Source organism: Canis lupus, chromosome 27 (assembly GCF_011100685.1).
Source record: "Canis lupus familiaris isolate Mischka breed German Shepherd chromosome 27, alternate assembly UU_Cfam_GSD_1.0, whole genome shotgun sequence".
NCBI lineage: Eukaryota > Metazoa > Chordata > Mammalia > Carnivora > Canidae > Canis > Canis lupus.
Genome location: NC_049248.1, coordinates 8,301,138 through 8,313,814, shown reverse-complemented (window position 1 = coordinate 8,313,814; position 12,677 = coordinate 8,301,138). Strand labels below are relative to the sequence as shown.

General features: G+C 41.2%; 1 protein-coding gene and 1 long non-coding RNA gene across 4 annotated transcripts in view; one reads left to right on the top strand and one right to left on the bottom strand.

The window, feature by feature from the left end:
* LOC119866429 overlaps positions 1–9,773 on the top strand; it is a 30,125-nt gene extending 20,352 nt beyond the window's left edge. The window contains exons 3-4 of one of the 2 annotated variants that reach the window (XR_005379811.1): positions 5,375–5,649; positions 8,901–9,773. This is a non-coding gene — a long non-coding RNA (uncharacterized LOC119866429). Of the gene's footprint in view, positions 1–5,374 lie in introns of both variants that reach the window. The other variant, XR_005379810.1, reaches the window with a different exon arrangement.
* The window catches only part of LOC611565 (antigen WC1.1-like), a 32,119-nt gene that overhangs the window by 3,056 nt on the left and 16,386 nt on the right, over positions 1–12,677 (bottom strand). For both annotated transcript variants that reach the window (XM_038576678.1, XM_038576679.1), the window contains exons 5-9: positions 10,291–10,359; positions 9,899–10,213; positions 8,375–8,689; positions 1,056–1,097; positions 649–963 (exon numbers count right to left, since the gene is read on the bottom strand). In XM_038576678.1, coding sequence (XP_038432606.1) covers positions 649–963; positions 1,056–1,097; positions 8,375–8,689; positions 9,899–10,213; positions 10,291–10,359 — 1,056 coding nt within the window. The remainder of the gene's footprint in view (positions 1–648; positions 964–1,055; positions 1,098–8,374; positions 8,690–9,898; positions 10,214–10,290; positions 10,360–12,677) is intronic.

The window sequence follows — 12,677 nt, the reverse complement described above, 5'->3', positions numbered from 1 at the left end:
ATTGACTGTGACCCTGGAAGCCACTCCCCCAGGCCTTGTCCTAAGATAAATTCAACTCCACTTCAGTGAGGTCCAAGGGAGTGCTGGGATTAGCAGACAGCTTCCCTGCTGCAACCGCCTCAGAGGACCAAACCACACAGCTGCGGCCTCCTTTCTTCGGGCCTCACCAGACCAAAACATCAAGCAACTCCTGGATGGGCATTTTGCTGTGGAGGAGTGACACTCATGGGCAGATGGGAAAACCTTAGATTCTGCAACACAGGAACCAGACTCCCTTGGCCCAAGGGCAAGAGAAATTTGAAAGGAATAAAAAGAAGCTTCCTTAAGGAAAATACCCTAAGACCTCCCCACCAGCTGATGGCTCTTTAGGATCTTCCCTTTTCTGAATTGGTTAATTCTGTCAGATTCCACAGAATAGACCTCAAGAATCTGAATATGTGACTTTGCCTACAGATGGTGGCTGCAGTAGATAGCACAGGGCAGCCCCTTTTCCCTACATCTTAATTACCACAACATCAAGGTTGAGACTTCTCCATCTTCTAGATCAGAGGTTACAGCACCTAGATACTTTTTGAATGCAAACTTCCCATTTTACCCAAGCCTACCCCATTGCCCCACTCTTGCTCCAGCTCCACCAGAGCCACTCACCAGAGCACCGCACTCCAGCATCCTCCTCGTGCTTGCAGTCGTTCTGCCCCCAGGGGTCCGCAGCACAATCCCACAGGGAGGACTCCCTGCCCCTGCATTTCACCTCATCCAGCCAGATGTTCCCAGTTCCTGGCCCAAACGCTGCCTTCTGCAGGGCATCCAGGGCAGAGCCACAGCCCAGCTGCTGACACACCACCTCGGCCTCTGCCAGGCTCCAGGAGTCATCACACACTGTGCCCCAGGAGCCCTCGTGCCAAACCTCCACTCGCCCTGAGCACACCGCGTCTCCTCCCCTCAGTCGGAGCTTCTCCTTGCCTGAAAAGGCAGCAGCACCTTCTGTTACTGTCCCCAGTGGGAAAGAAGGAGCCCTTGGGAGCCAACAGGGGAGGCAGGAGGAGCTGATGTACCTGTGCAGGGGCCAGCGGTCGGACAGCTCTTGGGTCTCACTCCTGCAGAAGCAGACAATGGGGAAGGGCTAGATCAGGGACAGCTGGGGGTGGTCTTGCCCCAAGTGAGATGATCTAAAGTGCTTGGCTCAGTCCAAATGACAAGTGTAAATAACAGACTTCGTAATTAATCTAATGGGCTGAGTTATTGAGATGCTCGCTTGCTAAATCATAGCCTTTATCACCATCTGACATTATTTTATCTATTTACTTGTTTATCACTTTCCACATTCCACAATAAACAAAATACAGATGTGTACATGCACACACACAGTCACACACACACACAATCTCCACGAGAGGAAAGGCCTTGCATGTCTTATTCACCTCTGTGTTTCTGCTATTAGAACAGTACCTGGTATATTGTATGCATTCATTCAACAAGTGTGCATTGAGAAACTTTTTATAAATACTAGGTATAGGGGCTTGATAAATATTTATTCAATGAATGAGTGAATAGAATGCAGTAAAACATAATTCCTTTAAATTCTTGCTAATAAGGAAGATAATAAAGGAATGCAAATTGATATTAGTGGTTTGTGGTAATAAATAGTGGATATTTTTTAAAGTCCAGAATCACAGAAGTAATTTGTATTCAATATCCCATTATATTTTTAATGGGAAATTATATAGCAGATTAGAAACTTTTCTTATCTATTTTTCAGTATGATGTGTGCACAAGCAAAGATTACTACATTAAGGAGATATTTTGGGGGGCACCTGAGCGGCTCAGTCAGCTAAGCACCTGTCTTCAGTCCAGGTCATGGTCCTGGGATCCTGGGATTGAGCCCCACATCAGACTCCCTGCTCAGCAGGGAGTCTGCTTCTCCCTCTACCCTCCTCTTGATTTGTGCACTCTCTAAATAAATACATAAAATCTTTAAAAACATTTTTAAAAAATTTTTTAAAGAGGATATTTTTTGCCAAAAACTGAAATAAGTAGGATTCAGAGAAAAATATATTAAGTAGACAGTGGCTAGGTACTAAGACATAAATGTTTGCATGATACGCAAATATACTGAGAAAAAATACATTGAGAGAGGACACAGATAACAAATATGGTATAAAAAAACATAAAAAATTGAAACCAAAGGAAAAACATAAATTTGAAACAATATAAGAAAACTGACGTATACAAAGTACTTGTCATAAGATATCAGAATTAGCATATCCTTTTCATATTATCCTATCAAACTTCCTGCCCTATGAACATCTCAGAAAATGATGGCAGGACCTCTTTAGGGTGGTTGCTCACTTTCAGGACTGGAGACCTCACTATCACCCAACTCATCATATTTGATTATCATCCATGTAAGTTCTGATAGTTTAATATCTAATCAGCTTTCCACAGGAACAAGAAAAGGAGGTGAGGAAAGAGAAGGAAGGGAAGGGAGTGAGTCTCTGCCTTTGAAATATCTATCACCACGCTCTCCCTCAGCTGTGGACTTCAGCCAACTCCTAGCGGATCACCCAAGTTATACCTGAGCTGGCAGGGAAGGGATGGGGGAACCAAGGAACTGGAAAAGAATGTTGAGGAAAGAGAAAACACTGAAAATGCAAAAAAAGTAAGAAAGGGAGGGAGGGAGAGAGGGGAGGAAGGAGGCAAAGAAGAAGGAAGGGATAGAGGGAAGGAAGGAGAAAGAAACCAGGAGCAAAGCAATTGTTACTTTTATTTCAGAGTTCAAATATTTTAGAATAAGACATGGGTTTTTTAAGCTTATTGATTTGGGAGCTTCTATATTATTTGTCTTTAATACTCTGGTTATTTAAAACCTAAACATTTATGTCTAGATAAGAAGACAATTGAAAAGAGTTAGTCCTCAAAAGTAATTTGACAATATCTATTAAAATTTATGTGTGTGTGTTCTTTGATAGAATAATATCAACAGTGAGTAATCCTACAGTAAAAAAACTCACCTGTATGTAGAAAATCATATACAAAAATATTTATCATGGAAGAGGGAGGAGAGTTACCATGAGCTGCTCCAGGGGCAGGACTCTCTTGCTGATGGATAAAGGTTATAAGGAGGCAGGTTTACATTGTTTATAAAGTGGGAAATCAGAACCAATCAGACTACCAATACATAGGTAAATGGTTACATTAACTGCCCTAGCAATCTGGATGAATGAAATATTATACCATTGATTTACAAATGAATTAGATCTACCTGGAGGAATATCCATGATATATTAGGCCAATATAACAATAATGTGTAGGGTATAATTCCAATTTTGTACAATCAAATGACAAGACACTATCAACATAAACCCTTTAAGAGCATATGAGTTTGGATATGTTTCAGTGAAAATGGATGATTTGGGAAAACAGAACATACCAGTCCATTAATCCTGTTTACAACAGGACGGTATGAAAGGACAAGGAGTCATGGGATATGATTCACTTCTCTTTCTACATTTTTATATTTGTATTCCCTGCTCATGATAAGTAAGCAGTGTTTTTGTAATTTAAATGAACAAGAAAGGAACTGATCTCTAAGTGTAAAAGAAACTAGTGGAAAGAACATGATTTCCCTAGTGCCACGCATGGTACAACCCCAGCAGGAGTAGGTGTCATTGATTCAGGAAAGAAACATAGAGACAGGCAAAAATAAATATAAGGGAAGGCGCTAGCCATCCCATCATGACTCTGGTGTTTTTTACCTGATAGTATTATTAATTCCCTGAGGGACCATCACTAGGTGAGATACCTTTATGCTACTTGTACTTAAAATGGATCCAAATCTGCCTTCTTGTAACCTCTATCCATCAGCTGGAGTCCTGCCCCGTGGATTAGCTAGTTCATAGTGATTCTTTTCCTTCTTCCATGGTAAAGTCGTTCAAAGTCTGAGGTCAACAATCAAGTTACATCTGTTCTGGCATTTCTGCTAATTAGCCTAAGATGTCCTATGACAGTCCATAGAATGTATTAGCTTTTAAAAGTTAGTGCTACTTGATGGAATGAGCACTGGGTGTTATTCTATATGTTGGCAAATTGAACACCAATTAAAAAATAAATTTATAAAAAAAAATTAAAAATAAAAAAAATAAAAGTTAGTGCTACTTGAAGTCTATTTTAGGATCATTTATATTCCCAGTGATCTCAACCACTCCTATCTAAGCATCTCTAAGACCACTCCCATATTTATATCTCCCACCCAGATTTCCTTTCTAAATTCAAATTGTATACTTTTAAATGCCAAATGAAATCTCTACTTGAGTGTTCTGACCCACTTTAAATTTAGCATCTCCAAAACTGAGCCCATGAATTTCCTCTCATGAGTTTCTGCGTCTCCTATATTAGTAAAAAATCAATGTCATCCTTCCAGCAGCCACCCTTGCTCCTCCAAGCTATTGCAAGTCACCATTATGCATTTACATTTCCCCTGCAATAATCCTTTATCTTGTACTCAGAGGGATATTTTCTTAAAGCAAAATGACACTTCCCAGCTTAAAACACTTTCAATTAGTTTTGATTATACCTTGATGAAAATATCTTTAATTGTAACTATGCAATCAAAAAGATTATTATTTGATTCAAGAACTATTTTTTGTCGGTTGTATACCAGGTACTGACCACAGACAGCATTGGATGTACAGTGGTGAATATAATAGTCAAAGTCCTTGATCTCATGGAATTTACAAACTAATATGAGAGAGATAATCTGAAAATAAATAAATGATCGTTTCACATAGTAGTACTATGAAAAGCAAATATATATTATATATATTACATAGATTTTTTTTACTGTAAAATGTATAATAGGTTGGGCAGAGGAACTGGAACCCTGCAGGAGATATTGAGAAAAGCAATCATTATATTCAGGGATAATCACAGAGTATCAAGAGTATGTCATAAAAAATTTTGGGAGAGGTAATAGCACTTAAGTTGATAAGAAGGCCCTCACCAAAAAGATGATATTTAATGTGAAAACTGAATGATGAGAAGTTGACAAGCAAGCAAGCAAATAGAAGAGCCAGTGCAAGGTCTTAGAATGAATAATACCATCTGTCTGGTAAAAAAAATACCAAGGCACTAAAGGATGGTCATCCTGCCTTCCCTTACTTCCTCCATGCCTGGCTATTTCATGAACACAAAGAGAATCAATATGTGTACTAACTGAGTGGAAGAGTGTCTCCAGAAAAGGACTGAGTGGTGGGTAGGGGACAGATTCTATATATAGCTTTGTCAACCAGTATAGGTTCCTTAAAACAGGAAGCCCCTGGAGGCTTGTAAGCAGGAAACAAGATACAGACTAATTTTTAAAACTTTTCTCTGTCAGCCAGAGAGAAAATATTATAGAAGAAAAAGAGTGGACATGGAAGACCACGAGAAACTTTTGGAATAATTCAGGCAAGAAGACTAAGATAGTGACAATGGAAGGAATAGAGGCATTGAGAATATATTTGCAGAATAGAAGCACTGAGAATATATTTGCAGATAGAGCCAGCAGAACTTACTGGAAGTGGATGGAGTCTGATAGGAAGACTAAAGAGTCTGATGCTGAGCCCTGAAAGCATCCAAGATCTAGAGACTGAGCACAGGAGTTGTAAATCGGTAAGCAGAAGAACAACAATGAGGCCAAATAAGAACAATCAGTGAAGTCTAGTGATGTCAGGAAAAACAAAAAATAAGAAGAGAAGTGAACCTGCTGAATACTGTTGTAAGTTCAGGAATACTGAAGAGAGGAAAGTTTGCTAAATTTAATTACTTTACCAATTCAGAAGAATGGTGGACCCTAATTCTTAACTGGGTGAGTTTAGAACACTAGAGAACAGAAAATTATGAAGACCCTGTCTAGTTACTGACCATACTTTCAGAAACTTAGCTGAAGAGGAGAGAGAAGTGGGATGCGCAATAACAAAGAAGTCAAGGAAAACTGTTTTTGCAGGTAGTTTTCAAGATGCGAGACACTCAAGCCCATATATACAATGATGAGAATAAACAGGAGACAAAGCGGGGGGAGGGAGCTGATGGTGCAGGAAGGGGGAATAGAAGTGAAGAGTTTGACAAGATAAGTGCGGTTAGGATCCACAGCCTGGGCAGAAGAATTGACCTAAGATTAGGACTGAGGCCACTGATCCAGAAGACCAAGTAAGTACAGAGTGTGTGCAGAGACCACCACGTGAGTAGATTTGGTGAAAGGAAGATGAGGAATTCCCAGATGACTGTTCTAATTTCTCACTGAGTTAAGAGGCAGTATTATGATTTGAGAATAGATGAAGGGGATCAGGTGTTGACAATGCAAGAGAGCAGAAAATATGTAAAATATGATTTGAAAGATAGGGCAAGCACACATATTGGAGAAGTACAGTAGAACCCAGAGACACTATGGAATGCCCAGTAGAGATTGTGTCCATGGATTCAAAAATAGACTAGCAACATGACTATGTGTTATTTCCCCACATTTCCCTTAGTCCAGTTCAGACAAGGAGTACTCAGGTAGTTGACTTTAACCAGGTCTAGAGTTTGCCAGGTGAGGTTGACAAAGAAAAGGCAAGGGAGTTAAATAAACTAAAGGAGAATGATTATAATGTTGGATATATTATCTCATCTGGCTAAGAAAAAAAATGTGCAGACATGAGGAGAGTAGGGGAAAAAAAAGAAAAACTGACAAGAGAAAAGATTGGGCATCTCCACAAGAACGAGAAATTATTTGAAACAGAGCACTCTAGGTGAGGATCCATAAGAATAAGAAGCATTGGTCAGAGAATGGAATAAAGATATCAAGATTTTGAAGTGTACAATTATTGGTGATCAGTAGTATATGCATAGGCAGAGATAGGATGGGAGGAAAGGTGCTTAGAAATGAGAAAGTCACTGAACTGAGAGGCCAGATGTTGTCTCAGTTGTGTTTAAGGATGTTGAAGCAAGCACCAAAGGTTCCAGGAGTGAGACAGAAATGAAGGACTTGGTACAGTCTTCAGTGGACCAGGGGAAGTGACCAGAAAGTTAAGATGATGACAGCAACAAACAAATGTACTAGGCGGTATTGTCTCAAGGTGTGAATTTCAAATAGCTGGATGTTGGGAAGAGAGACAGAAGAGGAATTGTTGAAAATGACAAACTGAGAGCAAGGAGTATATCTCTTCCAAGTCTCAGCCCAGAGAAAAGTATGTTCAGAGAGAAACAAAGAGCCTCCAGTTGACAGGAAAATCAACATTTTCAGGGAAAAGTCAGGTTCTAATCAGAACATGAAAGTGAGGGGAACAGTGCAGGGCATAAGAGACTTTGAAGATGATGGGTTTTAAATTCCAGCAGTCTCTCCAGAACATTTTGGGAGAGTGAGATGAGGAAGACAGATTAAGCACATCATAGTTAATGAAAAGCCTAGAGGACAGGATCAGCCCCAAAAACTGGGATCCTGAGGGCCTCTTATAAGAGACAAATTAAAGCAGAAAGTCATGGAGACATGAGGCCACTGACTTCTGAGCAGTTCCTCATGGTGCAGCAGTCAAAGAGACAAATTGCTCTTTAACAGGAATGTTTTCCTGGGCCTTCCCACAGAGAGGTATCTGGCTCTGCTCACCATTCCAGGGAAACCCTGAGCCACTCTCCCACCCTTTTCTGCTCTGGCCATGATGGGATTTTCTCAGTGCTTCAAAGATACCATGTTTCCTCCCACCTCAGTACATACATTGAACCACGTGATCCTCCACTTTCTTCCTCTGAGGAACTCTTACCCTTCAGCTTTTCATCTAGGTATGATTTCTTCTTTTACCCCAATTCCACACTTCCACAGCACTTTCTAACTCTTCATGAAATTTCTGCCTAATGAGAGTTTTCAACACTGAACTGTATGCTCTGTGATGGCAGAGACTACATTTTCTTGTCTTCCTCATCCTCCTGCCTACAGTATAAATTTGTGCCTATAGGCACTCAGTCACTATCTACGGGAAGACTGATTGGAGAATGAGGCATTCCGGAGTAAAATACCATTAGCTTAAGAGACAAAACAATCAGGGTGGATTCCTTACTTGGTTCCTTATTTACTTTAACATGTTGGGATATCACTTAACTACTCCTAATTAATTAGCAAGTTTATCAGGGTATTACTCATGTTCAATGCGATCCTTCTGGTATTTTTCACATAGGCTGCTATTGACACAGATCTCCTTATTTTTTCCTGTGAAAGAAGACTGGAATATGTAAATTAAGCAATCATCCAAACTTCATTTTGTAGTCTTATCTTAAACTCATTCCTTAGATTTGAAGATATAAAATCTCAGTAACAACATTCCACAGGACTGGGACAGACACATGGAAACAGACAGTAAGTTACCTGCACACGAGATATAAGCTTCCTCTCTTGAAGAGCATGAGTTGTGTCTCCAGGGGTCAGAAGGACATTGCCAGAGAGAGGAATCAGTTTTCCGACACTCAATTTGATCCACCCACCGAAGTCTAGAACCTTCCCTGGGAACTATGGAAGAGTTGAGGGTCCCACTGTCTCCACAGCCAAGCTGTCTACAGATGATGGACAAAGTCATGGCTGCCATGGGGCTGTGGCAGACACTGCCCCAGGTCCCATTGTAGAAAACTTCCAGCCACCCAGCACACTCCTGGTCCTCGCTCACCATCCTGAGTTTCAGGAAGTCTAAATTGAAAGGGGTGAGAAGGGGAAACAATCCACAATAAGCATTCCATTCAATGCTCTTGATTTTTTTTCTCCATGCCAGAGATTGTGAACACTCATCACTGACTCTGCTGAGTAAGCACACATTAGGTGGTAAGACTGAAATTGGTCTCCCTTTTACCTGATTTTGTGTGTTTGTGTCTGTGTTTCTATGACCACAATGATGCAGTAGAATATGATCAGAGAGGAATACCCACCTGGGCACTTTACACAGAGGGAAAGCTGAATCTTGCTTCCTGACAAGACTTCTGAAAGAGTATGTGAAAGTGGGGAGGTAGGCAGAAAAATGGCCCCCCAAAGGTGTTGCATAAATGTGCTACTTTACATGGCAAAGGAGACTTTACAGATGTGATTCAGATAAGGACCTTGGGATGGTGAGATTAACCTGGAGTAGTGTGGGTTAACCAGGTGAAAACCCAATCACATCCTTAGACCTACTCTCCTTAAAAAATGGGAAATCTTTCCCAGCTTCAGTCAGAAGGAAATGTGACTGTGGAAGAATGGTCAGAAGCAGGCAACATTGTCAGCTTGAAGGGAAAAAAAGGGAGCCAGTGAATGCACAGGGCCTTAAGAAACTGGAAAAGATAGGGACAAGGAATCTCCCCTAGGGCCCCCAGAAAGAATGCAGTCCTGTCCACACCTTGATTTTAGCACAGTGAGACCCTTGTTGGACTTCTAGCATACAAAACTGTACATTAATAAATTTGTGTTGTTTCTACCATTAAGTATGTGGTAATGCATTTCAACAGCAATAGGATCTCAAGACTTTACCACCATAGTGAACTGAAGAATGAGCCCTGCTTTCGAATGGAAGTCACCTGAACCTCAGCTGTGGGAGGAAAAGAAAGCACCTAATCTTCACATCTAGAAAGACAGGCAGGGGCAGCCCCGGTGGCGCAGCGGTTTAGCGCCGCCTGCAGCCCAGGGCGTGATCCTGGAGACCCTGGATCGAGTCCCACGTCAGGCTCTCTGTATGGTGCCTGCTTCTCCCTCTGCCTCTCTCTCTGTCTCAATAAATAAATAAAATCTTAAAAAAAAAAATAGAAAGACAGGCAGTGTAGAAGGAAGGTTTCTTCTCTGGCCCTCTCAGCGACACCCCTCTGGGCTCAGACTCCCCTTCTCCAGAGCCCCCACCTCCTCACCCAACCCATGGACAGGGCGCGGGCAGACCTGAGCAGATGACCCCTGCGTCCTCCTTGTGCCTGCAGTTGTGCTGCCCCCAGCCCTGGGAGGGGCACTTCCAAATGTAGGATTCCTTTCCAGTGCACTGCAGGTCATCCAGCCAGATTGGGTCTGATCCCGCCCCGAAGTAAGCAGAGACTGTGGCATTGAGAGCTTCTCCGCAGCCCAGCTGTCTGCACACCACGTGGGCATCGTCCAGGTCCCAGTTGTCATCACAGACGGTGCCCCAGGAGCCCTGGTGAAGGATCTCCACTCTGCCAGCGCAGGGACCACCCCCGCCCACTAGGCGGAGCTGTCTGCTCTCTAAGGAGAGAGAATCATACCATTGGCGCGTTTAACAGGAAATGAGAAGGGCCTTCTGGTCCCTTGGGACCCCTCACCTGAGCAGCTGGTAGTACTCGCCTCAGACACAGAGTCGTTGCACTGGGGCAGCACCTGGGTCTGGTTTCCTGCAGAAACAGCATGGTCAGAGGGTTAGTAGGGTTGAAAAACAGGAAACTGAATTAAACTAAATAGTAACCTAGTGCTGGGGTCTGAGATGAAAGCTGTTAACATACCAGTAAAGTTCCCATAATTTTAGATTTCACCTCTTTATGGAAAGTTCTGCTTCTAACAATGCCAAAATTTGTTTCAAGCCAAGTGCTGCACTAAGAATGAATTTTAAGAAGTAGGAATATATCAGTACTGCTTGAAAATGGTGAAGAGCTACCAAGGCAGTGCAAATTTTTGAGAGTAAAGTAAAGGGCAGAGGTGAGTCACTTTCTCCTTGAGGTCTTTGTCAATTCAAAGATTATAGATGAGATGCTGAAAAGTTCAGCAGAGGTTTTGCCAGACTCATAGGGCACAGGGAGTACAAAGTATAATTCAAGGTCAGCCAAGGAGGAGACACCCTGTTAACCAGAACCTTCTACCATAGAAGGAAAAGTGAATTAAAAGTAGACTATTCCTCATAAGGATAGACACCCAGTGTCTAATTACTTCAATTCCCTTGTATAAGGTCATCCGTCCAGGGGCACCTGGGTGGCTCTATTGCTTAAGTGTCTGACTCTTAGTTGTGGCTCAGGTCATGATCTCAGTGTTATGAGACTGAACCTCATGTCGGGCACCCTGCTCAGAGTCTGCTTGAGATTCTTTCTCTCCCTCTGTCCCTTGCCCTACTCACAAGCTCTCTCTTTCTCTCTATAATAAATAAATAAAATCTTTTTTAAAACCCAAAATTTAAGTAAATAAATAATAAAGTGATCTGTTCATAAACAGGTTCCAGGAGGAAGCAAAATAAAATCCTTTCTGAAGAATTTCTGTAATTTTTCACCCACGATGCCTGCCAATCAAAAATACCCAGACATAGGGGCACCTGCCTGGCTCACTTAGTAAAGCATGCAACTCTTGATCTAGGGTCATGAGTTTGAGCCCCACATTGGAGTTAGAGATTACATTGAAAAAAGGTTAAAACTTAAAAAAAAAAAAAAAAGATTTGACAAAAATCCAGGAGGATAAAAGAGGAATTGGAAAGAAATTTGCAAGGCATCCAGATATTGGAGTAACCCGACAAGGAGTTTAAACTACCATGACTGAAATATTCAGGGAATTAAACAAGATAGCATTTTGAAAGGAAAATACTAACAAAAATCAAATAAAAATTCTAGACACTCTGAAAAAGTCAATAACTGAAATAACTCAAGGGTTGAGTATAATAGCCCATTAGATCAGCACAAGATAGAATGGAAAATCAAAAGGAAATACACAGAATGAAGCCCAGAAAGACCAGAAAGTGGAAAATATAAGCAAGAACATAAAGACATGCTGAAAAGTTCTAACATTCATATATACTTAGTCCTAGATACATAAAGGCACAATTGACAGAACTGAAAGTAGAAATTTAAAAACTCACAATCACCTATGTCATATGTCTTGCTGTTTTTTTAACATACCCCAAAATCTTTGATACTGCATCCTTTGATAGGTGGGCATCTCTGCTTCCTTCCTTTGAATTTTGGCCTTCATAAATTGTTTGTAAGCAATGGAATGCAGTGAAAGTAATACTACTTGACTCTGAAAACTAGATCAGAAAGGTCATGTAGCCTCCCATGAACTCACTTAGGAGAGTTGCTTCTGGGGAAATCTACCCTGAGGAGACTACCATGCTGAAGAGACTAATCATATGCAGGTGCTCTGTCAACAACCCAGCTGCACATTCCAGCTGCCAGACATGTCAATGAACCATACTGGTTTCCCAGCTCAGTTGAGTCTACAGATGACTTCAGCCTCAGCTGATATATGAATGCAATTTCATACAGACCCCAACAGAGAACTGCCAATTGGAGCCCTTTCCAAATTCTTTATACGGGAAATAATAGGCAAAAATACAAAGGAGTTTTAAGCTGCTAAGTTTGGAGGGAAATTTTGTTATGCAGCAATAGGAAACAGAAAACTTATACTTTCCATATTATTGAGTATTTAATGAAGACAAATGAAATGTTTGTCTTCATTAGGACTTGTATATACATGTTCATAGTATCTTTATCCAAAATAGTGCAATACCATGATGCCACCTAAACATGTGGCATTGCCTTTGGAACAAAGTAACAGGCAGAAGCTGGATGGCCTGGGGCAATGCTGTCAATGAGGACTTAAAGGAGGTAAGGAAAATGTTACTACAAAGCAGGAGGGGAAATGAACAGTGATCGGTGTTACAGAAATTAAAGTGGAAAAAAACTAAATTAAAGTGGTTGCTTTAAGTGATTAGATTTGGAAGAAACTTGTTATC